The sequence below is a fragment of the Embiotoca jacksoni genome, unplaced genomic scaffold (genome assembly GCF_022577435.1).
Source record: "Embiotoca jacksoni isolate LCO1_2020_lvr unplaced genomic scaffold, fEmbJac1.0.p SCAF_19, whole genome shotgun sequence".
In the NCBI taxonomy this organism is placed as follows: Eukaryota; Metazoa; Chordata; class Actinopteri; family Embiotocidae; genus Embiotoca; species Embiotoca jacksoni.
The window spans coordinates 8,107,659-8,133,115 of NW_027185329.1; the positions used below are offsets into that span (position 1 = coordinate 8,107,659).

The 25,457-nt window shown below is 41.1% G+C and overlaps 3 protein-coding genes across 7 annotated transcripts in view; 1 reads left to right on the forward strand and 2 right to left on the reverse strand.

The window, feature by feature from the left end:
* Nucleotides 1-2,177: 2,177 nt before the first annotated feature.
* Nucleotides 2,178-11,012, reverse strand: r3hdm4 (R3H domain containing 4). Of its 4 annotated transcripts, XR_011178406.1 has the most exons (9): nt 10,216-10,752; nt 9,013-9,170; nt 8,567-8,688; nt 8,099-8,216; nt 7,925-8,010; nt 6,736-6,821; nt 5,648-5,703; nt 5,314-5,506; nt 5,088-5,174 (listed from the first exon to the last, which is right to left on the reverse strand). XR_011178406.1 is itself a non-coding variant. In XM_069153335.1 (8 exons), exons 1-8 carry the CDS (start codon nt 10,839-10,841, stop codon nt 5,071-5,073), a joined length of 771 nt encoding a protein of 256 aa, XP_069009436.1. In that variant the 5' UTR covers nt 10,842-11,012; the 3' UTR covers nt 2,178-5,070. The 4 variants fall into 4 exon arrangements, 3 of the variants coding, with proteins under 3 accessions (XP_069009436.1, XP_069009435.1, XP_069009437.1); XM_069153335.1 differs by lacking the exons at nt 5,314-5,506; nt 10,216-10,752 and adding an exon at nt 10,801-11,012 and having other exon boundaries at nt 2,178-5,174; XM_069153334.1 differs by lacking the exon at nt 5,314-5,506 and having other exon boundaries at nt 2,178-5,174; nt 10,216-10,753.
* Nucleotides 11,013-11,479: 467 nt separating this feature from the next.
* LOC138200557 (uncharacterized) lies at nt 11,480-15,376 on the forward strand. The gene is made up of 3 exons (XM_069153339.1): nt 11,480-13,053; nt 13,264-13,442; nt 14,822-15,376. The coding sequence occupies exons 1-3, from the start codon at nt 12,181-12,183 to the stop codon at nt 14,958-14,960; spliced, it is 1,191 nt and encodes a 396-aa protein (XP_069009440.1). The 5' UTR covers nt 11,480-12,180; the 3' UTR covers nt 14,961-15,376.
* Nucleotides 15,001-25,457, reverse strand: part of abca7 (ATP-binding cassette, sub-family A (ABC1), member 7) — a 30,156-nt gene continuing 19,699 nt past the window's right edge. For both annotated transcript variants that reach the window (XM_069153338.1, XM_069153337.1), the window contains 21 exons: nt 25,251-25,358; nt 24,668-24,860; nt 24,315-24,409; nt 24,021-24,053; nt 23,771-23,876; nt 23,599-23,673; nt 23,265-23,434; nt 22,891-23,068; nt 22,524-22,639; nt 22,277-22,421; nt 22,038-22,161; nt 21,691-21,820; nt 21,146-21,272; nt 20,532-20,594; nt 20,036-20,142; nt 19,805-19,946; nt 19,341-19,475; nt 19,090-19,193; nt 18,791-18,883; nt 17,688-17,937; nt 15,001-17,073 (listed from right to left, as the gene is read on the reverse strand). In XM_069153338.1, the coding sequence (XP_069009439.1) occupies nt 16,597-17,073; nt 17,688-17,937; nt 18,791-18,883; nt 19,090-19,193; nt 19,341-19,475; nt 19,805-19,946; nt 20,036-20,142; nt 20,532-20,594; nt 21,146-21,272; nt 21,691-21,820; nt 22,038-22,161; nt 22,277-22,421; nt 22,524-22,639; nt 22,891-23,068; nt 23,265-23,434; nt 23,599-23,673; nt 23,771-23,876; nt 24,021-24,053; nt 24,315-24,409; nt 24,668-24,860; nt 25,251-25,358 (2,971 nt within the window). In that variant the 3' untranslated portion in view covers nt 15,001-16,596. The remainder of the gene's footprint in view (nt 17,074-17,687; nt 17,938-18,790; nt 18,884-19,089; nt 19,194-19,340; nt 19,476-19,804; nt 19,947-20,035; nt 20,143-20,531; nt 20,595-21,145; nt 21,273-21,690; nt 21,821-22,037; nt 22,162-22,276; nt 22,422-22,523; nt 22,640-22,890; nt 23,069-23,264; nt 23,435-23,598; nt 23,674-23,770; nt 23,877-24,020; nt 24,054-24,314; nt 24,410-24,667; nt 24,861-25,250; nt 25,359-25,457) is intronic.

The following is a 25,457-nucleotide window of genomic DNA, read 5'->3' on the forward strand; positions in this document are numbered from 1 at the left end:
AAGTCCATCAAAATAAAATTATTTTTGAAGAAAAAAAATTCAGCTTTGTATAACTGCTGACAAGCTACAAACTGGAGGCAACGCAAGTAGACGTGGACTCACAAACTGAAATATAATGTGGAGATGGTCCGGGTAAATCTTGATCAAAGTCACTTTATTTGCAGCATGGAGTTTGGAATATTCTTTTTGAAAACAAATTTGCACAATATGAACAACACATATCTTTAAATTTGGTGGTAAATTGTGTGTATACATGTGTTGATGTTTAGTAAATCACCTTTAACTGTGAGCTCACACATGGAGCTCTGTGAGCCGAATGAATGAGTTACACTGAGATAAATGTACTATGAACACATGAAATCGTGCGATATTGTCTCACTGATGGAAACTGATGGCTGTATTTCACACAGATGTGAAGACTTAAATATGATAAATATCACATTATATCACTTTTGAAAAGCTGAAAGTTGAAGAAACCGAATTAAACTAATTTCACAAGTCTTTACTCTTTTATTATATTTATTCACTTCAGAGCAAATGATTGTTTTAGATGCGAGAATCCTCAAAGCAGCTGTGAAGTGACACAACTCCAATATTACATTTAAGCCTCTTCCTGCTTAAAATCCCGGTGTTTAGGTGACACATACTAACAGCCGGTGTGTGAAACATGCTGACAGCCACTGAGAACGGACAAATGATAAACCACAGTGTAAACAAGGTATTGGTGCGTTCACCCAGACCTAACCATGTGGCAAAAACTGCACATTTGGACTACAAGCAGGGTAAAATAAACCCATCAGCCACATAAATAAACTCCCTGAAGGAAACAGTCTTCTCCGTCCTCGTCTCTGAATGGTTGACAGTTTTCCAAAAGCCACATCTTATTTCACCCTCGAACAAACAGATCAGCGAGTGCTGACCGGTCAGTAGCTGGCTGCAGCTGTTAACTAAAATGAAGAGCTTGAGATATTTAAAACAGAAAACCGATCCTCCATCTGCCTCATCAGATGAAACAGGATCTGGGATACAAGTGTTGAAGTGTGCTCATTGCCCCCGACACAGTGAGAGATAAAATTAAAATCAAGAGGGGCAATGACAACTGTAATTTCACGCTCGATACCAAAATAATTAAAGATGACAGTTGCATTTTAGCTCAAATGAACCTCTTGGCGGGGTCACAGGAAATGACGTGGCCATTACAAAGACGTAAATGAAACAAATAGCTGATAAAAACAACAAGCAAAACATCAATTACAAATAATCAAGCAACCAGATGAAACATAAAGCTGTAATATTTTCTGACAGTAGATTACATTACAAAGAACACAATGGACTTTTTTTAAATGTTCCTGTTTTCATGTAAATAGTGAGTGTTATGACTTTGTGTGACTCAGTGTTTGACCTGCAAATATAAAGATAGTTTGACAGTCTGGAGTTCTTGCTGACATGTCTCTGACTCATGCTTTCATCATGAACTGATTTGTTTTAGACAAATTTCTCAGAATATTCTGTTTCTATTTTCAGGCTCAGTGCAGGGAATCAACAAAATGAACACGTCACATGAAAGACTTTAAAACTAAGAAAAAAATAAAATACTTAAAGAAGCTGCTGCTCACATCAGCTTCATTCATGCTGTTGTCATGTTCTGCTCCCGCGTCAGAGGAACAGTTTTGTATTTTGGTAAATAACATAGTTTGTTCCTCTTAGCATGTTTTTGCTGCTCTGTAGACATATCAAAAAATGATGCCTCTGCCTCTTTGTAATCTTGAATTTGTGAATTTCAATGTGAACAATAATGTCCTGTTTCTTTGTACTATACCGCCACCTAGTGGACCATGTCAAATTTTTTTATTTTTTTAATTTTTTTACTTTTCAGTCTTTACAGGCACAATTCACCTAAAATGTCTCGGTACTGTTTGATTTGTTATGTAAAGTTTTACAATTTAACATTTCTGCCATTCAGTCTCAAATGTTTATTACACAGAGAAGTTTTGCGAGTACCTAGTTGGACTGTCGCCGGTCTGATGTCAACTACGCGAAGGTGAAGTCAAGTCAGAAAATATAAAGACTGAATTATTAAGGTGAAATGGGAGTTAAACGGACATTTATTAGAAACACCACCAGACGTGGCTGTAGGAGTTTTATAGAATAAAGTTAACAATAAAATGAGAAAAGCGTGGAAAAATATCTTAAATCCTTTAATAGTTGCAGTGATAATTATAAATACGCAGACATCATATACACACACACACACACACACACACGGATGTTTCAGTTAGTGATTAAAGCTCTTGGACTATCACTCTATCATCGTTGGCACGGGTTCGTTAACCAAGTTTAATATTTACAGCACAACTGCTACGTAATAAAAGGTTGGCAAGCACCCCAGGGCGCCGGGGCGAACATGATCCAAACAAGTTCATCTCAACAGACAGAAATTGACACGGGGTGAAATTACTACATGACATTCAGAGTGACAAGTTCAAAGCCTGAGAAGTTGAATTTCCAACAAACGCACAAACTTTGGTTGTTGACAAAATGCACCAACAGGTCAAGTTTTGTTACACTACCCCACGACGGTGAAAAAAAAAACATCCGGGATAAGAATTTTCTTTTTTTTTCTTAAATAACCTAGATACACGTTTCCAAAATGCAGTCAAGTACAAATGTAGAAATTTATGTACAGAACAAACAGAGGACCTCGTGTTCGTAAGGCAGAAGTGCTTTTCCAGGCTTGTAAATAGTAACATCGACATGAAACGCACCCGAGAGGAAGCGCTCCGCAGGTTTTCTACCAACAGTGAACCTCAAATATTTTTCTGTCAGTCTAACACATCTACTGCACGTACAGTATACTTTTAAAACGAGAACAATGTAAAAGTAGGCTTTAAAAGTTGTAACTGGGTGTAAACTGAGAGCACTGTGCTGGAATACATCTAAATGTACGAGAACACTTTTTTTTTTTTTTTTAACACGAATAAAAGTTCCTTATGTTTGAATGATGACCTTTACCGACGTAACACCAACACGTTTCTACACCGCTGGGCAGCGACGCACTCAAGAGGCGTTTTGAAAAAGAAAATAATGCTCACATGTTGCAGCGTTTCGGGCTGCCGTGCTTAAAGTTGTTACACAGTCGTTTCGCAGTTGTTGCTCGGTGAATAAAGACGGCGTCATCGGTTAAACTTCAAGCGTATCGTATGTTGAATGACGACTGGAACACGCCCGGTGTGGACGCGGCGTCGGATGCATCAGGCAGAGTTTGAGCTGGCGGAAATAAAAAAACAACAAAAACAAACCTCCTCCGTCTCCTTTGGAGGCTCTTCTACACCAGAGGACGATTGTGAAAGAGTAACTTTGCTTCCCAAGTAACGATGACAGACATCGTCACCTATGAGTGGCGTGTCTTTGCAGACAGAGAGACTAATAGTCACGCTTCACACCTCCCTACAAACACAGATCCAACAGGCTAGTGCAGGGGTGTCAAACTCATTTTAGTTAAGGGGCCACATACTGCCCACTTTGATCTCAAGTGGGCCAGACCAGTAAAATCATGGCATAATAACGCATACATAATGACAATATTTCTCTCTTGTTTAAATCATTGGTGAAGGTTTTTGGATGATAAACCCTGTTTTAAGGTCTTTCTACAATAAACTAGAAACACGAAGACCAAAAACTCAAGACATCAGCCCACTGTTTATCCGCCTGGGCTCTCCTCTGCAGATTCCCTAGCAGCGAGCGCTGCTGCCTCCGGAGCAGACGTCGCACTTACGCTGTTTTTGAAGCAATTACTGGATCGATTAAAAAAAAAAAAAAAATAAATAAAATTACAAAACGTTTGTAGTCATAAACCTCCGTATTCTCATAGAAATGCAATTTATGTCTTTCTGTAATTTTCACACTTAGCAAAGTCATCCGGCGGGCCGAGCTGGACCCCCTGGCGGGCCGGAATGCGGCCCGCGGGCCGTATGTTTGACACCCCTGGGCTAGTGGTTCAGGCAGTGATGTGTTGAGAGAGAGAGAGAGAGAGAGAGGTCTTGGCACCGTTAACACGCCGTCATCTGCTATCAGCACCGCAGGCTCTTCACCTGCCCGGACACAACAGCAGATCTCAGAGCTCACGGTCAATTTTCCATTATTTCCATTAGTTGAGCAGCTGCCTGCACTGTGAGATAGCAGACGATACGTTTCAGGAAGTAAACTCATTAAAAGGTGGAATGGGACGCTCGTCTGACAGAACAGTACTTTTATGCAAATGAAATGTTTCATGTTGTGTCGCTTCCTATTAGCACTGTGAAAAGGGACAACATGGACCGCCTGTTTATTTCCCTCCTGCTTCAAGGATTTACAGTTTCATACATCAGTCCTGATGCAACGCCACAACCAATCCAAATGAATTTGGGTGTAATTTGCATGAGATTACTATTACTTTGTCCCAAAGGTAAGAACGAGTGATCTCCATTGTACTCGTGATATATGAATGAGCAAACCCAAAAACTTTGGGAAACAAAAATTTGTTTTCCTTCCCCAGTTCCGTACTTCTGATTAGAAGCCAGAAAACATCGGTTGGTGGATAAATGAATGACGCGACATCTCCGCTATTTTTATATCTTCAACAGGGAGGTGGAAAATGTAAAGTGCTGCCTGAGGATGGCGCGTGAGGTCGAGTTACCGACATGAACGCTGCACTCTTGAGTGCTGGGCGCTGCTTTCAGCGTTGCTTCGTCAGCCTCGCGTGTTCAGGCTCCGCTGTGCTTCGAGTTGCATGCTAACCGTGACATTTTAACAATCCTACACTTAGCATGCTTATATGTTAACTTTTAGCATTCACTACTCTTTCTTTTTTATTTATTTTAATTTTATTTTAATTTTTACACACTGCATTGACGAGTTATGATGTGTTTACGGATAGAATTAATGGAAAATTCACTTCGGAAACCAGAGACCAACCAGAGACAAGTGAGGCAGGCGTCTTCTCTGAGCCGGGAGGACGTTTCCGGACCTCGTGTGTGGAGGAGACGCCGGGGGGGGGGGGGGGGAGGTCGAGAGGGAGACGAGGTCCTGGTCTCAGCTCGTCTGCTGCAGGTAGGCGGACAGCAGCGGTTGAGGAGGCAGGAACTCCTCTCGTTTGTTCACCACCTCAGTCTGACGTGACCCGTTGAAGTCGGTACCTGAACAACAAACAGACTTTGATCGCTCTCGTGTGCCTGAAACACATTACACCGGCTGGGTAGGTGCAACCAGGCTGTGTAAACAGGATTATGTAAACAGAGAAGCGTCGATAAAAATTGTTAAAAATCTTTAATAGACCTGTTTGCGTTCTGGGTCTCTGTCTCCGAGCTTTTGATGGCCGACACAGATGACAATATTTCTCAAATGATTAACGGATGTTGCCCGCTTTAATTTTTTTACACAAAGTTTTCAAAAGGTATATCCTAGTCTTGATATTTTCTCATCATCACAGTGAAGAAGGCGTTTAAAATAAGCCATAAACAGAAATGAACTGCAAGAGAAAATTGAGAATGAATTCACAAAATGCATCTCTGAACATTCAAAAGGACATATTAACATATTTAAAAGTGTAAAGCGCTGACTAGTCGGACATATAGATCCAGTGTGTCTGGTATGTGTCACTTCCACTCACTTGCAGAGATGAGGTCCATGTACTGGCAGATGGCGTGAAGCAGCAGTCTCTCAAAGCTGATTCACAAACACAAACAACACAGACGTGACTCTCCGCTCCTCCTTGGCATCCTCCAATCATTTGCAATCAACTTGATTCAAGCCGAGTATGACTTTGCACGTCAGTCTGTAAGAGTGTTTAAGGGGATTTATTTGCCGTTTTCTGACATCCTGTTTTTGTCTGTGTTGTTTTCCTGCCGCTGCAGTAAAACTCCACATCCAAGTGTGGCTCATACAGATTTCACGTAATCTGATATAAACTGGAAAATGTAATCGGGATCCATCAGTTTGGACTTTCAACCTGCATATTTGCCAAAGACCGAGGACATAAAAGTGTGTTAAAGAGGTGCGGTGGTGGGGTTGTGTGATTTCAGCCACCGATGAGACACGGAAGATGATCCGGGGAGACAGTATGAGTAACACGTTATTGAGTTTGAAGGCGCCGAAGCACTGCTCGGGGGTTTTACATCCTCGTCCTCGCCACCGCTTGAGGCCGAGGCTCACAGTGAGCACACGGACTCAAACATCCTCTAGAAGTCTTACTGTCAGGACCTCCACAACTAACTTCTGAAAAACATTTTCTCAAACCTTCAATTTATGTTTTCAAAAATTCCCTCTGTATAAAAATGAATATTTGTATAGAGAGGAAGCCTTTAAGTGAACTGTGTACTTTTTAAAATACCTTTTAAATTAAATTGAATACCTGTTTCACAGTCATACCAGTACAAGTATAAAGGAAAATCAGAGGGGACAAACGTTCGTGTTATATCCCATTTTGTGCAGCAGAATATAACTAATTTCTAAAATGAATACTAGTACTAATGAGTTAACGACGTTATTGTGACCTGGACCTGAACGGATGAATTAAAAATATAATTTCGTTCACATATTTATGTTCTAGCAAAAATCAACTATATTTCCCGTTATTTTCTTCAGGTCTGATGATGCAGCTTCCTGAAATCCAGAAATAATACCCTCTACGTCTTTTTCAATAAAAACAAATGCTTGTGGAGAGCTGTCGATAATTTGACTATCGAGGAGACTTCCTACCTGCTGGTGAGGTTGGTTTTGTAAACAGAGTGAGGTTGAGCGTTGAAGAAGCTCAGAAGGTTTTCCTCGAGAACTTCCAGCGTTCCCTGGGAGGACGAAAATAAACATAAAAGGTGTCAGGAGATAGAGAGGTGAGAGTTTTCATCTCCAAAACAATCCTGGCTTGTGCTTCAGGAGAAAAATACTAAACTTCATCAGGAAACCTCGGCGAGTCCAGGTTTCCTCCCTGTTCTCGCATCTCTGTTTATTATCTTCCATCATTGATAACAATTGGGCGCAAGTGTATATTGGGGTTTTCTTCTTTTCATTGGCCACATTCAGATTACAGATTAGTAATTAACCTCCAACAGTCCCTGACTGACAATCAGAGGGTAAATCTGGTCAATAAAACATCTGCCCCACAACATCTGGTGCTGTGGTCAAACCTGTTTTACATACTGTTTCCTAAACGGCACAAAAACAGCCAAAGTAGAGTTGAAACAATCCGATCAGGCAAAAGATTGATTAGTTGAACGACAGAAAAGGAATCTGCAACTATATCATTATTACAAAGCACAAAAGCTGAGACTTTGGGTTCTGGAAAACTAAGAAGAACATTTTCCAAAATTTTCAAACAGTTTTTAAACAAAAGGCACTACTGATTACTGACAACAATTTGCAGATTATTCAAAACTAAAATAAAAGCTGTTTTCCTCAGGGAAAGAAGAAAATACTTTTTCAATGGTGACCAAGAGACAAATCTCTGGGTTTGATACACAGCAGGATCAGAGAACAGACTAGTTAAAATGTGGCAACTACTCCTGAGGACATGTCTTCAAGCTGTTATCGCGATTGTACAGACAAAAAACTAAAACAAGGTTGTTTTCTTCCTGTTAAAAGGGAGTTTTTCCTCCCAGCTATAGTTTATTTCTACAATGTTTTCAGGTTGTGTTGTCAAGACATAACTACGTTAAGTTCCCCGAGATGACTTGTGTTGGGGTTTGCTGCTGTCAAACTTGAAATGACTGTGCATACATTGGCTTCTATTGTATCCAAAAGTTCATATACACACACACACACACACACACACACACACACACACACACACACACACACACACACACACACACACACACACACAGCTGAAGCAATCGGTAACCAAACGCGTACTTTCCAAGCAGAGTGAGAGATTTGAAGAGAAGATACTCACCATGGGGATTTGTTTCCGCCTCAGAGTCGTTCGCAGCCGGCGATCGATTCTCTGAAAGCAGTCCTGAGCACTGAAGGCTAGATTTACTGCAGAGAGATGAGTGCGGAGTCATCCAAACAGCTGTACTTAAAAAAAACAGCAGCCGACAAACAAAACGCAAACTGAGACGCTCACCATTCCTCTGGTCTTTGAGGAGCCGGTTGATGCATTTGGTCTTGGCCTCCTCCTTCTCCAACAGAGACAGCAGCTTCTCCTGCTCCTCACCGGAGCAACTCATGAAGTCATTCCACCGCTAAAACAACAGCACAACAAATAACACCGGTTACTTTAAAAACTACCGTCTCTGTTGGACGCCCCATTCGTGCAGGCTGATAAACAAACAAGGCCGAAGTGGACAAAACCTCAGGCAAGACTGAGAAGAAAACAAATCCGATTCAGGACTGTCTTTAAAACTGCAAACACAATTTTAAAGCAGTTTCTTGAGGATCAACACACACGCTGATCTTTCTGTAGGAGTTAAATGCACAACACGTTACACACTGACAGCATACGGTATGTTTTTACCTGAACTGTATGTAGTACTGGAAAGAAAGACGTCAAGTCTGCAGCCAAAGGCCACTAATGAGCCGGGCAGATGTGTACCTCGATGTAGTTTCTGTTGGTCCAGGCTTCAGTGAACATGGATGGGATGGCGGGGTTACTGCAAACCTCCAGATAATCTTTGGAGCATTCATCCTTCTCGAGAAGATTCGTAAGGTAGCTCGCTGATTTTCAGAGGAGAAGAGCAGAGAGAGGATGACTGCGGTGTTATGAATGTAAAGAGTTAATGTTGACCTTACAACTGGAGCATCTGCATTTTTTATAGCGTTCACTAATTCAATGTAAATAGTCTTTTTCACAATTGTTCAGACTTGGTCCTGGACCACGAGGAGCCACGAAAGGCCTTAGAAAAACATTTTTGCAGACCTGTAAACCGACTTTAAAGGTGTGAAATCTGTGGAGTTCCCCTTTAGATGCTTTCCCAGCACTGCTCAGCCTGCAGTGAATGACAGCATCTGATAATCTGATCATGTGAAATGGAAACTTACTGTTCTCCTGTCGGCGAAGGCTCTTCTTGCCTTTGGCCCGGGGAATGAGTTCGGAGTTGCGGATGGCTTGGTTGATGTAGAACTGCTTCTTTTTGGAAGGAGACACTCTCTTGGCAGGAGAGCTCGGCAGTGAGGTGCACTTACGCTCCTCTACCAGGCTGGAAAACACAGGACAGGACATAGATGTAGTCGATTTCAGTCGCACAAACCTTTAAGGGAAACTAGCAACTTCTCGCAGCTCTGGTTATTCCTCAATTTCCTAAAATACTTTTAACTACAACTTGTGTAAGTACAGGCATACACACAGCGCTGGTTTATATGCACAAGTAGTCGGGTTCATATCGTATGAATATGCACAGGAGAGATGGAAACCGTCCCCATGTAAACGACTCGTGAGCATTCACGTCAATGAGATGGTAGAATGAAATCAGTTTGTTGTTTGAGTAGGTCTGCTGCAATTATTACATTATCGCCTGAACCTGATTACTTGGGCTGACCGCAATTATTTTGCATACTCTTTAGAACCGTTCCCGATTGCTCTGTATGAAAACAGCTGGATGAAAGTAACACAAATGTCATATTCGTTGTTTTCCACCGTCGAAGTGGCGCTCCTTTAATGACGTCATCTCGTTGCACCCCCTTCTTCTATTATAGTTTATATGGCACATGAACGGAGAATTAACACCACCATGGTGCATTGTTTATTTTGGTCCCTGTGATTGTCAGTCATTTCTTTGATATTTCAGTAATAGTCTGGTATTTCAGTTGTTATTCATGTCACATCATGTGCTGCTGCATTTTCTTAAGATCACAGTTATTGTTGTTTTGAAGTCAACGAGGACTGCAAATAGCAATTATTTTCATTAACAATAAATGTGTTGATTATCATCTCAATTAGTCAATCAATGGTTAACCACTGTTTCTTAAAGCGGAAGGTGCAGCCTGAAATGTCTCATTTTGTCCCAACCAACAGTCCAAAACCAAAAGATATTCAGTTTAATATCATGGAGGACTAAAAGAGCACAAAAAAAAAAAAAAAAAAAAAAAAAAAAAAATCCTAATTAAGAAGCAGAAATCACAGAAATGTAGAATCTTTTTCTTGAAAAGAAAATGACTCCAGATGATTAAATGACTATCAAAATAGGTTGTTTTTTTCTCTCCATCAACCAATTCATTAATTTACTAATCTCAGCAACACCTTACCTGCTGCGTGAATACCAGGCCATTACAATCCAGGAAATAACAAAGATAAATAACATCCAACAAGCATGAAAGCTGATGATCAGTAACTGGCAGGATGATGAGTAATGCTCTCTTGATCATCTCTGCGGTGGTTTTATATGGATCAGATCCTGCAGCTTCTTCAGATGTGGGTCAGTGGGTGTAAACTGAGGAGGAGGCCTCTGCTGCCAGCTTGCTCAGCTGATGCCTTTTTTTATTTAATTTTTTTTTTTAATTTTATTAGCAATATAATATGATTTCATCTGTGCCTGCGTTAACTAGGATTTGAAAGTCTATCGATTTAAATGGCCTCCACGACAACCCACATAAACATGGAGGCTATTTAGTTAGCTGCTAAAAAGGCTAACAAGGAATTAAACTAATAACTAAAATGCCGACCGGGACTTTCCGGAGTTTTGTTGATTCGCTTGCGGGGATTAAGTTGAGCTTAAAAAAACCAAACAAGTATTTGAAGATAAAGCTAGACGTTTACTTTTAACTTGATTTGTAATTCCGGTTAATGCTCACAAGCTCGATGACGTAACAGACCCGTCGATCTTTACTCACATATAATCCTGCTCTTCATTGTTATTTGTCAAAACGACCATCTTAGTCAAAAGAGACGGAGAGACCACACCGAGTGCGTTTTTACGGAACGTGGGTGGGGGGAAAATAAATAAAATATTAGCTGGTGCGAAAGACAAAAGTTAAAAAAAACCAGTGCGAGTGTTTGTTTGGCAGATTAGCTGGTAAACGAGCTTTGACAGTGGGCGGAGCCAAGAGAACAAAAACAGCCGTTGTCCTCCACGCAAACAAAGAGGGGTGAAAATGCGAGAGCGCTCACTTCGTCTGTAAATAGATGAGAGAAAATATATAGGTTTAAAATATAAAAGGTTATATTTCCTTTTAGAAATTAATGTAAATTTTAATTTGTTACGTTTGAATTAGATTGCAAGAAAATCCGTTTAACATATTATGCATGAATAGTATAATAATAATACTTGTAATGAAGGTTAAATACACATAGTTGTACTAAAACACATTCTAAGTATTACTACTAGAAAGCATATTTTTTGGACTACATCCTAAAAACAAATTACAGACCTGTACACAATATCGACATTGGCATTTTTAGTGATCAGTTGTTATATTTATTGGAAACATTATTGTTGTAGTCGGAAGAAAAATAAAAGGTGTGGCCTACAGCTACCACAGAATATTTCAATCATTTTTATTTCACTCTATTACTATGATTATTACGCGTTACACTTAATTTTTTTTTTTTAGCCCTGTGAATATTATGAGGTTATAAAGTTGATATGTTGGATGTGCAACAAGCAGCAACCTTTACCGTTCATTTGGAGTTGTGTTTTTTTTATTTTTTTTTTTGCTGAATAATTAATCTAAATTCAATATTTTTGCAACAACAACTGATCATATTTGCGGAAAAGAATCTCCTTATGTCTTACTAATGATAAACACAAAGAGAAAGTAAACAAACAAATTTGCATGAGCAGAGCGTGCAACGGGGATTTCAATCTCCCGAGCGGGTCATCTCGCTAATAGACAATCGTCGTACAACCTTAGGAAACACAAATTCCTGTTCTATCTTCAAAATAAAGTTCATAAATCTTTCAAATCCGTCATCTTAAAGTATTTTTTTTTTTTTTCTTTTGTGGCTCCGACATTATTTGCGCTTTAATTCAAGTTGACGTTTTTCTACTCATTAAGGGGTAATGGAGTTTGTGTGCATGTTACCATAACAGCAGGTTTAATTGGCCCTCTGTCGAGTCACATCAACGGTTTCCAGTCGTTTTCTCAGCTGCTGCAGAAATTCTGTTGGATCGGAGAGGAAAGTTTTTTTCTAGTAATTTCACAACGTTTTCTGAGAAATGTTTGGACAATATCAGAGAAGATTCTTGGATTTGTTCTCGTGTGTATTTTGGAATGGAGAAAGAGAAGAAGACGAGGATACCGAAGTTAGAAAAGCCCGAACCTGATGCTTTCCCACTGATTGTGTATGAAATTAAGAAATCAGTTCGCAGCATGAGAACTGTGAAGTCAAAGGAGAGGACGAAAGAGACCACGTCGGACAGCAGGTCCGCGACGGACAAGGGTAAGACTGCATGTGAGACATCAGGGAACATAATGAGGCTGCGTGTCAACTTGATGCCTGTTCTGGCCTCAGCCAAAGAGCCTGTGGAGGAGGAAGAGGAGGGAGAGGAGGAAGAAGAAAATGACATCTGTACAAGTCAAAACAAACCAGAAAACAACAGCAGCAGAAACAACACATCTGTGTGTAATTTCTTGAAACAGACATGGAGCTCAGGTGATTGTCAGTTAGGATTAACTTCAGAGAGTGCAACAAAACCCAAGCAACCACAGAGTCCTTGGTTTGTGTTTCCGCCTATTACTCAAATAAAACAAGCTCCTGTGGAGGAGGGAGAGGAGGAAGAAGAAAATGACATCTGTACAAGTCAAAACAAACCAGAAAACGGCAGCAGAAACAACACATTTGTGTGTAAATCACCGAAACAGACATTCAACTCAGGTGATTGTCAGTTAGGATTAACTTCAGAGAGAGCAACAAAACCCAAGCAACCACAGAGTCCTCGGTTTGTGTTTCCGCCTATTACTGAACTAAAACCAGCTCCTGGGAGGTGTGATTGTCAGAAGACCCAGAGGTGCCGCACGCCTCTGCCTTCCATCACTTTATGTCAGCAGGAAACAATCAGCTCTCCAGACTTTACAAGAAAAGTCTGTGGAGGCGATGCACCAGTTACAAGGCAGGTGTCGGACAATCCCCTGTGCTCCAACAGTGTGAGTTAACTTCAAAACGTGACGACTCGTAGTGTTTAGGGACATTTTTTATTATTGCAGACATCTGCTCTTAAAGATCCTACTAAGTGGTGACGGAGTGTTTAAAGACTTTGGCAGTTGTAGTATGGGAAACAGGATCGAGAGTCTCTGGGCGGACAGAATTTGGGAACATTTTTGTCTCCTGTTTAGACTTCACTCTTGTCTGTGCAGAGATCGGCCGAGTTTCGTCTTGCCGACATCTCCTTGTCCAGCTTGGACGCCCTGCTGCAGACAGTCACAGAGAAATTGAGGAGGGACAAGAGAGGCGGCGATGAAGCATCATGGAGACGAGTACAGTCCGACCATGTGCTCACGAGTGTCAGGCAGCAGGATGGAAACATGTCCAACATGTAGGCTATGTTTGGTAGATTTGGGTAAAATCTTTTAAAGAATATAAAAATGTATTCTTAGTCGTAGAGCAAAAGGTAAGTTCACTATTAGAGTTTATTAGAGTACAGCATCATCCATATTTAATTATACGTCCTCAGTGTTGGATCCTGTCAGACCATCTACAGAGTATCTGAAGGAATTTTCTTTGCACATTTTATTATTCATTATTTAAATGACATTACATGACAAGACATTGGCGCATGTAGAACAATTGTTGCGAATGTAGGTGTTGGTGTAGTTTTCCAAATGTCAAAACAGGACGTCGATGTCTGGCACATTATTTAAACAGAGAGGTGTAAATACTGTATGTTAATGTGTGATTAAAAGGGCCAGTGTGTAGGATTTGGGAGGATTTATTGTCCGAAATGGAATATAATATTCATAAATATATTTTTCATTAGTGTTTAATCACATGAAACTAAGAATCATTGTGTTTTTGTTACTTTATAATGAGATCTTCATATCTACCACAGGGGAGCGGGTCTCCCACCATGGAGCTCGTCATGCTTCTCAAGTAGCCCAGAAGGGACAAAGCAAACAGAAACACCGACCCCAGACGAGGACTTTTATGTTATATCGAAAGCCACCATGTGGAGAATTCAGTTAGATGTAATCAAGCGGCCTGATGTCACTCATTGGTTTGTGAACTGCTGTTATGAAGCCTCGAATTCGGCCTTTCAGCCGTCACCATCTTATTATTTTGGAGCCAGAAGTGACCATATTTAAACGAGCTGGCCAGATCTGATTGATAACTTGACGACACTACATCCCGCCCACCTGCAGCTGAAACCTGACTGCCCCACTGGTCTGTCAATCAAACAGACACGCCACTAAAACATACTGCTTTTTGAGGTCTAATATCTAATTAATGACTGGATTATTTTCAGATGGACCGCCAGAAAACTGATAAGGAGTGACTTTAGTGAATGATACAGTTATGACTTGTACAAAAAAAATGGATTGACTTTGTATTTCAAGAGAGAAATTTAATGAGAGTCTATGCAGCCAAAGCCATTTTGGAGCCAACCCCTAGTGGCCCTCAGTGGTATCACAGTTTACGGTACTTTTGCATTCGCCCCATTTTTCAAACCTGAAATTACTAGAATCTTTTATGTTTAAAAAAAAATTTAAAAAAAAAAATCAAATTTAAAGATATTAAATTACAATTACAATATTGATGACTTAAGTCTAAACATATTATTACTGAATCCTTGAACCCAAGTGTATACCCTACTCGTAAAAATGTTTTCAGTGAACATGGAGTAAAACGAACTCGTACATGAACAACAGCATCAAATAAAAGACTTCAGTTCTGTTTTGTCTTTTTTCCTTTAAACAGAGGAACAGTAACGGGAACATCAGCAGGTGGCTGCGCAGGAGACGGACAGATGAGACTCCCTCCACTTTCTTCTGCACCCAAACCCACACTCATCTTCATGACGAAGATGAACCTCCTGACATCCAACAAGCTGCAGTGACTCGTCAAAAACCAACAGACTGGACTCACAACATGCAGCACAGTGTTTTAAAAATGGTACTGGAAATCATATATTTATTTTCTTTCAGGACAAAACCTTTACAACAGACATTGTTTTCCTCTATGGTAGCATACTTTCAGGATATAACGATCATCTCGCAGCGGATGCAAATATAAATTAAAGTTCAAGTAGAACTGTACATTCAGTAGAACAGACTTTCATTCCAAAATGAGACGTCCAGCTTCAAGTTCAGGTTTTAAATTATTTCAGTATATTTCAAAACATTTAACTGAAGATGATTTTTCAGTCGTTTTGCTTTATTTTTCAGAGACAGACAGGAAATGTGGCAAAGAGCAGGAGAGTGAGAAGTCCGAACCGCTCGGCCACGAGGTCGCCTTTTATCATTTTATCTTTTTTTAAAACAGTTTGCATTTTGGAATGAAACCCTTCTGATACTTTATGTTTGTCTCATGCCTGTATTTACTATAGTAATATAATATCTTGTACATATCTAACAGTGCAGTAACATTCAGCAGTCGTGTCATTTGTTTGACAACAAATAAATAAAGTGTCTATCGTAAAAACAACTGTTGAAGGTAAAGTTAAAATGTCTTGGATTGTTTCATCTTTGATATATTATGATGTCTTTAATTTAATTTGGAGAGTTTGGCATCTTGCGTTTCAATTTAAAATACAGCTGAAACTTGAGCCCGAGTCTGTCGTTTCATATTTTCGTAATTAAATGAGATTTCCAGAACTTTCCGGGACCGCTGAGGAATCCCGCTAGTCTGATTCCCAAACATGACATACAGAAAGATGGAACGCAAGACATAACTTCATTAATACAAAAAGAAACCAGGCAGACTCCTCCCCATCATACATAATAGTGTAACAGTGACACTGTTGGCCAACGTGACACTGTTGGCCAACGACAAACCACACAAAATATATACAAAAAAAACCATTTTGACAGACAAAAGGAAAAATAAAGTTGAAATTTACAAAACAACAACAGCTGAAAAGTTCTTCAATAAAGATTTAAGAGGTATTCAACAATAAACTTGCAATAGAATTCTCACCCTGTAACAGATATATTGTATATTGTCCTGAAACAGCCTCTCAAATGCTTTCTGAGCTATAAATACGAGTTCATAGTTACATGTAAACACATGTATGTCAGCGACTGTCTGAGTGTTTGCAGCATTTTCTTTTTTAAAGTGCTTTCTGGAACATAAAGATGAGACTGTAAGAGGTCCACTGATTGAGTCCTGAGGAACACCTCTCACTGTTTTCACACTGAGCCCTGCCTAATACTCATCCAGGGGAAATAAGCCGTTGCTTTGGAGAGAAGACACAGTGGAAGATTTATCAGCCCATATAAAGTGAACAGGTGAACAAGGCACCAAAGCCGTTATGAGGAAGGACTTTTGGTTCGTTCTTCAGAAGATAAATTACTGTAACTCTAAAGACTAATTTTTCCCCCACAGTAACACTTTAGTCCTTTTTTTTTTTGTCTGTCTTAAAGAGCTCAGGTGATTCATGTTGTTGTCACACTGTGCATCTTTCACATGAACATACAGGGAGTAATAAAAAGCTTCTGTCTGTCTTTGGTCCGTTCGTGTTGCACCAGTCCACTTCAGAGTGCGCTGTCCTGTAAGTTGCTGCCGACTATAAAGAGAGCAGAGGGATCTTTGCTGGAGCTCTCTGCTCTGTGTTTGGACATTTGAGGTTGAGTGGTTCCTCTCTGAACACCACTACTGCTGCTGCTGGACGCGCTGCTGCCCCTGCGGCTCGTCTGAGTTGACTCCAGTCCCTTTTCCTCCGGCTGGGACAATCTGCTCATCGCCACACCGCTGCTCTTCTCTGCGGTAGATCTCCCCTTGCTAGCTTTTGCCTTTTTTGGTTTACCTGCTTTTGGATTGCTGTCCGATGACTTCCCCGGCGGCTGCGGAGCTTTGCTCGGCTGAGGAGGTTTGACCGGTGGTTGTGGTTGGATGATGGTTTCGGGAGGGTTTATTTGGGCGGGCGGGTTCGGTTGGACCGTCCCATTGCTGACGACCACATCTGTGAGATGGTCGTCATCAGTCTGCTCTTTAGCAAAGCTGACAAACACCTACGGAAACAAAGGCGCTTTAGTGTCACATCGATTCATATCCATCTGATTGTTTTTCCATCCATTAAGATTCAGCTATTGCTTGCTTTCTTGTTGTGAACACATCTTTGCATGCATGCTAATATATCCAGTAGAAGCATTCGTGCTGGCTTGTAGCTGCTTTTTCAGAATAACTAAGAGTCAGCAACATTAAATACCTTAAAGCTAAAAGTCAAATCTGCAGTTTAAACATTTGTAACATTTCAGAGTAACATGTATAAATGCATAAAGAACTTAGGTAGATTCAGATCAATGGGTGGGATTCTCAATACCTTTCCCCTTATTGACCCAACCCTCAGTTTATTTTGTTATTATTGTCAAGTAAATCAAAGAACACAATTTGGAGTACTGATTCACGGAGATTACAGCTTCTCTGAACTTTTTCATCCACCTTAGTATTCTTATTAGCTATTCATTCAAAGACACTTCAATTCTTGTTGTCTTCCTGAGAATAAAGGACTGGATGCACTAGATCCCAGATCAGGACAATCACACCACCTTTTGCAGAAATGTTTATCAGTTAACACGCTGGAGAGGTTTGAATGGTTTCATCGCAGCCGCATCGTCGCCCTCACCTGGTCCAGCGTGGTCTGTGAGACGGAGAAGTCGACGATGTCCAGCTCCTCGTAGTTGTTGGCCAGCACGTCAAAGACCCGAGCCAGGGAGCAGGTGTGCGAGGGCAGCTGGTACTGCAGCACGTTCTGGTGCTGCTCCTTCAGCTCGATGCTGGGAAAAGACTTCTGCATGTAGGTGCTGACGAGAGACGAGTCGGGGTCGGATTTGGTGTCCCCCAAACGGAGGATGATGGTGTAGCCGTCGCCGAACCTGAAAGACGGGATGGACGGAAACAAAAGTCAAGATTCAACATGTCACCTTCACATCAATACAGTTAAAAAAAAAATGGAGCGTGCTGTACGTGACAGGTTGCAGTCCATCACAGGGCAGGACAGAGACAACCATTCACACTCACATTCACACCTGCAGCCAATTTAGAATCACTAATTAACCTAACATGCATGTCTTTGGACTGTGAGAGGAAGCCGGAGTAGAGAAAGAAAACCCATGCATTTATATGTAACAAATCCAACTCTGCCATGAACCAGTCCTGCTTCCTGATTGGTCCAATACAACCAGAAATACTAAGGAAGAAGCTATACATGTTCCAGCAGGTTAAAAATCATCTGAATGACAAACACCAAAACATTTTATATCTTTATCATCTCATCTAAAAGAATTTGATGGTAATTTATAGCTTTAGGATTTTATGATCATTTATGACCCGGATCTAAACTGTTTTGTTTTCCATGGCACTAATGGTGAATTGATGATCCGTAACTTTAGTCAAATCATGTTGAAATCATGTTTTCTTTGACATCACAGTTCAGAGCCTGATTGCTTCAGTTTTCTGTCGTCTCATGACTGTAAACCTCATCAAGTGACTGAATCAGCCCGTTTTAGTGTGACGCTAAACTCTTCACAGATATCAGCACAGACACGATCCTTCACGGACCTCTTCACCTCAGAGGAGAAGCTCACGAGGCAAACTTTGTTTTCAAAAAGCCCAGTGTTAATTTAGAGATTGATACAGCTGAGGAGGGGGAATGCACGACTGAATGAATGCACAATGTAGACTGAATACACAAACATTAAATCGGGAAGGAGTGTAGTGTGTGGTTACCTGTTCTTCAGGTGTTGTACAGATCCGAGACACTGAAACCTGCCGTTGACCATGATGGCCATCCTGGTGCAGAGAGCCTCACACTCCTCCATACTGACCAAACAGACACAGAGTAAAACACATTAACATTTACACTCTAAATAAAGCTTTAGCTGTAACGACAGCAGTAGATGATTTTTTTTCTTTGCATCATGTTTGTGTGGTGTGATGGAGAAGTGAGTTGTGTCATCCCCTGTCTTGGACTAAAATCCCCTTCTCTTGGGTTTGTACATGATAATTCAGAGTCCATCTCCTCCTACCTGTGGGAGGTGAGAACTACAGCTCTTCCCTCTTTGGTGACGCTGAGGATGCAGTTCCACAAAAACCTTTTGGCTTTTGGGTCCATACCAGTGGTGGGCTCATCCTGACAGCAGGTGAAGGAAGGAAACAAAGAGCAATATGTGAGTTAAGATAATGTACGTTATGGATCGAGGTCACTCATTTCTGAGAGGTTCATCCTTGGTTTCGTGAATCAAGCTTTTGCTCTCCAGCTGTTCTGTTTAATCCTCACCAGGAATATAACAGGTGGAGCACCGATGAGGGAGATGGCCGTGGAGAGTTTCCTCTTGTTGCCTCCGCTGTAGCCTCCGGCCTCCTGCTCTGCATACTGGGTCAGCCCCAGCCTCTTCACCCCCCACTGCGCCACCTACAGAGCAGCAGAGTAACATACATCACTGAGACAGAGCAGCATGTTCAGTGTAAACAACTGGCCCAAATCCATTTTTGACTTTGTTAAGATAGCGCTGAGTAGACAGAGAAGAAAAGTGGCGAAAGGGAACAGGGGAAAAACATGCAGTAAATATCCGGCCAGAGGACTCGCTGCATGTGGTACGAGCCCTTACCACTCAGCTACTGGGTTGCCCCGACCTTTGACCTCTCAAGGTAACATAAGACGTTTTATATAAAGACAACAACTCTTCACTGCATCTTTCTTCATTCATTGTACCTTCAGGCTTATCTTTTACGTGAAGTTACCTTGGTGACAGACACCTCTGGCACTCCCCGCAGGCGGGCGTACAGCTCCAAATGTTCCCGACCCGTCAGCAGGTCACTGATGGCGTCAAACTGCGGACAGTAACCCATCAGCTGGTGGACTTGCTCCATGTCTGTCAGAACACTGAGAACCAAACAGATGATATCAGGGATTTAGTAATACAAAGCTTTTGTAGAGGTTGAAGTCACTGCAGCTGTGACCAAGTTTCTTACCTGTGGTTACTGAGGAAAGCCTTTCCGTGTGTGATGGGTGTATCACCAGTCAGCATACGAAATGTAGAAGTCTTCCCTGCTCCGTTCACCCCGAGCAGGCCGAAACACTGGAGGGAAGACACAGAACAACACCATTTTACAAACATATTTTATTCCCACTTAACATAACCTTTAAGCAGCATAAGCTTGTAGTAGCTATAGTAGGAGCTGAAACAGTAGGAGCAGTATTAGCAGCAGGAGTAAGAAGTTACAGTATTTGTAGAAACTGCAGCACTACTTGTAGAAGTATTAACAGTAGCTGTAGAAGCAGCAGCTAAAGTAGAAATAATAACAGTACCAGTAATAAAATAATCATTATGATACATCACCTGAACTGAGCAAACTAGCAAAGATCTCAGATATTGACTGAACAGATGACAAAGACAGAGCTGGAAGTTACAAACGTGTGTCTGTCGTCACTGCACTGCGACGTGATCATTTGGTGTGTAACTCTCACCTCACCGCGGGGAATCCCAAGACAAAGACGATCTACCGCCGGCTTTCTGCCTGATTTATAAACCTGAAAGACAAAAAGTTATCAAATGTGACTTCACAGTGATGCAGTCGTGGAGAGCAGCAGTATGTCAGTGTCGGACCAGAAGTAGAGGAGAGAGCTCATCGGTGTGACTGAACGCATGTGAGGGTGCAAAAAGATGTTTCAGATATAAAAAAAAACTGCACTGGTTGCATTATATTGAGTTGCACAAGTTATTATCTGTATAAGAGCGGACGTCACTATGTATCCGAGGAGAAAACAGGGGCTTTTATTGTGAAGCAACTGTATGATAAATAAATTGGCCAATAAAGTAGTTGTCAGTTAACAGAAATGTGCCTTTTTGTTGTGATTCTGTGACAATTTATGCATTGGTTTACAGTTGTAGGTATGATGGCAGACAAACAAACAAGAATACACATCCAGTTCTTACAAACAGGATTTAAATAAGAAGTGTAAATCATTTGTAAGCGTTGTCATTTCATCAAAGTCAGCTAAAAGCAGAGATTCAGCCACAACAGTGTTGGAGAGGAGGACGATGACACAGACAGTTCCAGTTGTACTGTTTATCTTTGTACCTTGCTCAGGTCGAACATGGTGAGAATGTCGAACTGGGCTCTGCCACGTTTGACCCTCTCTCTCTCCCTGGCGACGTCCTCGTCCTCCGGACCGAGAGGAGGCATCACAGGATTTGTCCACCACGGCCTGAAGAAAGAGAAAACATCCCTCTGTATTATAAAGCTCTGCTACTGTGGAATGGTGTAACTATGAAAACAATCTGTGTCCGGTTTCAACACAGACAGACACGTTCATTTATCTCATCTACAAACTACAAAATTCGTCTAATTAATTCATGATTTATTTAGTCGGATTTTTATTCATTCATCTGACAAACATTCATGATGACATAAACAAATTGCAATGGTACTTTATGCTTTAAACTCCTGCAGGAGATCTAAGTAAAGAAAAAAAATAACCATAACTGAACACGTCAATGGTTACTGCCACTGTGCTGAAACACTAATAATGTTCAAACACTGTGTATCATCTGATGAATGGTAGAGAAGTTCTGAGATGACAAAAAAAAAACTGGGAAAAAAAAAGGGGAGATAGTTAAACATACCTGAAGCGAATGAAGAACTTGTACTGCAGGAGAATAGTGAAGATGAAGAAGATAACACCTTCAGCTGCCATGGCGAACAGGTTCTTCCCGACAAAGTCCCACTGAAGAGGGTCCAGAGTCTGTTTGGTGCCTGCAGAGGACACAGACACATTCTTTATTTACACACATGTCTTTTTGTATATATTTAATGCCGTGTCTAACATGCAGGTCAAGTGTTTGTATACACTCCTGATGAAAATCTTCTTTTGTCTACAAAAACAGGAATGAGCAGCAAGAATGAAAACAAACAACTTTACAGTGTCCTGAGGTAAAGGCAGATATCTTTTTAGAGGCTGACATTCAGGTACCGAGTCTCTGGAAGGCGTCTGCCATGGCCTGGTTCTTGGCCATGTCGATGAGTCCTCGTCCCAAGCAGAAATGAGGGAAGATTAAAAACACCTTCTTCAGAATCCTGTTGACTTCATTGAGATGCTGGAAAGACAAAATCATCCACAAAGCATGTACCAGTTAAAGGAGCATTCATTCAAATGATTGCTTATTTTTATGATGTCGTATACTCCGGCCCTCAGACTGGATCAGTTTATACCTCATCTACAAACAGCTCAAGGACGAAGGTGGCGACGCTGCCGTTGATTCCAATGAAGAGGTTGATGGAGGTCAGCACCACATAAGCTGTGCTCGGCACGGAGAACAAAAAGGATGCTGGGTACATCAGAGGGGTTATGGACCACCTAGAAAGGATCATTAGGTTATCCAATCAGAAAAGACAGACACACTTATTTCCTTATTTAAGATAAGAGATCTTAGAAGTGTGACAGACTGCTGAAACGCACCCGTAGAGCAGGAGGAGAAGGACGAGAGCCGGCAGGTTGGTCTCAGAGACGTACGACTGCTGCTGGAAACTGATGAAGATCAGCACCACCATGGTGGCCGGGACGGTGTAGTTTAACTGAGAAAATGACAACAATAAAATTCAGTAAAAAGAGCCTCATGTTGTATACGAGCCAGTGAATATTAATCTCTGCTGTTGATAAAGTAATGCAGATCATCGACTGAAAAACTGGGGGGAGATCTTACACCTTCTAAACATGATAAGCCTGACAGTGCTTGAATATAAGAGAAAGTGTGCGGTTTCTGTTTCAGGTTGTGTGCCTGCTGGAGTGACAAAGATGTCTCTTCTCCTTCCTTTTGAATACTGACCATGTCCCAGAGAAAGTTGGCCAGCCAGTAGAGGATGGGTTTGACCCCGCTGACAAACTGCAGGTGTTTGGCTTTGCTGACTCGCTCCTCAATCAGAAAAAGGATGAAACTGGCCGGTACGAAGGACATGGCAAAGATCACACAGATGGAAACCAGAACATCTACTGATGTGGTCATCCTGGAAGAGAAAGCAGGCGGAAACACACATTAAAATACAAGAAAAGATATTTTGTGAAAAAACAAAATACTGCCTGACAATTGTTTTGATTTGTTTTTAAACATTTTGGTGCATTTACTACATATTTGCATCACTGCTTTCCCTTTTCAAAGAATATGGAAAATCTAAACCTAAATCTCCAGTACAGTGAACTCACATGGCCATTTCAGTGAGTTGCTCCTTGGTGAGGTTGATTGGATGATTGTAGGCCGTGATGCCGTGTCTTCTCCTCTCTGGACCAGGCGGGAGGCTCGCTCTCAGCAACCCGTTGTTCATCACGTTGACAAAAGACACCATGGCGTGCCAACCTTTGTTGTTGTACCACACCTGAGTACAGCAAATACAGAAATGACATTTAAAATGGAAAAGAGCTCTGACCAAAGTAACTGAAATGCTGTCGGAGCTGCTGGAAATATTCAAACACAAAGTCTGATTTTCTTCATTTGGCAAAGAAGCAGAAAAATAATACACTGGACTTGACAACCATTTACCTTGACATTGTTTTGACTGTTTAGTCCTCCCACAAACTCTGGCAGTCTGTTTAGCAGATGATCCAGTGAACTGTTCTGTGATGAACAAAAGAAAATGAAGGCATCAAAACATGAAGTCACAAACATTAAGGAGACATCAGTGTTGCTAAACAACCTTCAGATCTTACTGTACCTGTGGGACTCGGTAACGAGTCCTGATTGCCATGACGGAGTCTTGGAGATGATGAACCTGTGATACAGTCTGCGTGGCACTGCCGCCGAGAGAGAAGCCTCCATATCTGCAACAGAAGTTAAACTGTAAATAACTTTTAGAACTATTATAACAGTCTTTCAGCAGAGTAAACTTAAAACAAGTATGATGGTTAATTGACACAAATCACAGCTACAGAATGAGTACTGCAGATATTTTAGATGCAACTTACCTGAACTCATTCACCCACTTCTTGGTTTTTAGGCTGTTTATCACAGAGGAAAAAAGTTTAAGATCATTATGTAATTAGGCTTCAAAAATGACAGAAAAATGTCAATCAAGGAGAGTTTACACAGTCAAATAGCATATATGATTATGGTGAAGCATTATCTTTATTGGGATGCAAATAAATCAAAACTATATTTAAATGTCCAACAATCTGCTTTAAAACAAAAACACACACTGTTGAACATAGGTAACAAATACAATAAATAATGCACCTTATTGTGTTGAGTTCATAAGGTACCTTTTCTTGAGGATTTGAGAGTAGGTCTTCACCAGGTAATCAGAGATGTTATAACTTGTCAGATTTTGAAGGATGTCTCCAGTCACCCTCTTCATCTGAAAATTAACAAATTGAAATGGTCTAGTAGGGCCCAATTCAATACAGACACACGCTACAGCATATTACACCATATAATAACATAAACAAGTGAACCGTCAATAAAAAAATGTCATCAGGCTTCAGATAATTTTAGCTGTGTTTTGCCTTTAGATCAGTTTTCAGTTAACTGGTAATATTTTCAGTCCAATCTGAAACCTCTGTAGCAGAATCCAGAACATTCGCAGTAAATCAGCCGGATCTGACACCACACTGACCTGCGGAGGAGGAATCCCACCAGCACCCTGCGGGCAGTCGGGCAGCATCCGGCGGACCTTCTCTGTGCTGCACTGACAATCAGGTGAAGGTCTGTCTTTGCTCCAGTTGCCTCTGTTAAACATCTGCCAGGTGGCGTAGGATAACTGTGGCCTCGTGAACAGGCCACTCCGCTCAGCTTCACACTGGGGGCTCCTGCAGGGAGAAGGTTCAATCACTGAACACTTTACGAATGTCTGGTATCACGTTCAAGTGCATTAAACCAATGAATATATTTAAAAGGAATACAGATTCTCCCAAACCCATAAATTAGCTTATAGCGGATGTTGAAATATGCTGATACCACTACTTCTACCAGTGGAGGTCACATATTGTTTAATACTCTCAATCAAAAAATTACACTTTGAGAAAAACCCAGAAAAGGTGGTTTTATTTCTACCATCTACCGTCTATCATGTTTTTCATACTTTTTTTTGTACTATGTTGAAGATCCTGATGTCTCAGAACCATGTGTCCCACTTCCTTTACTACTCCCTTCACTACTCAAACTGAGACAAAGTCTTGTGTTTGCACAGATGGTCTTACTTGCTGTTGTCCTCCTCCTCTTTCTCCATGCACTTGGTACCAAAGCCTGGGCGGTCCAGCAGAGCTTCCAGCAGGTTCTCCATGGCTGGGCTCCCAGGGGCGTCGTTGCTGTCAATATTAAACCATAGGTAAGGGAAACTGTGACAACATTAAGTGAGTAAACGACCAGCAGTTTGTAGCTTGTAACCTCTGTCCGAGTGACAGAGC

Excerpts from the sequence above, each read along its gene's own strand:
- LOC138200557 (XM_069153339.1), top strand. The coding sequence starts at position 12,181 with ATGGAGAAAGAGAAGAAGACGAGGATACCGAAGTTAGAAAAGCCCGAA. Across the intron at positions 13,054-13,263 it reads ATCCCCTGTGCTCCAACAGT|AGATCGGCCGAGTTTCGTCT; the intron begins GTGAGTTAACTT and ends TTGTCTGTGCAG. Across the intron at positions 13,443-14,821 it reads GATGGAAACATGTCCAACAT|AGGAACAGTAACGGGAACAT; the intron begins GTAGGCTATGTT and ends TCCTTTAAACAG.
- r3hdm4 (XM_069153334.1), bottom strand. The coding sequence starts at position 10,271 with ATGTTATTTATCTTTGTTATTTCCTGGATTGTAATGGCCTGGTATTCA. Across the intron at positions 8,011-8,098 it reads CCTCAAAGACCAGAGGAATG|TAAATCTAGCCTTCAGTGCT; the intron begins GTGAGCGTCTCA and ends ATCTCTCTGCAG. Across the intron at positions 6,822-7,924 it reads GGCGGAAACAAATCCCCATG|GGAACGCTGGAAGTTCTCGA; the intron begins GTGAGTATCTTC and ends TCGTCCTCCCAG.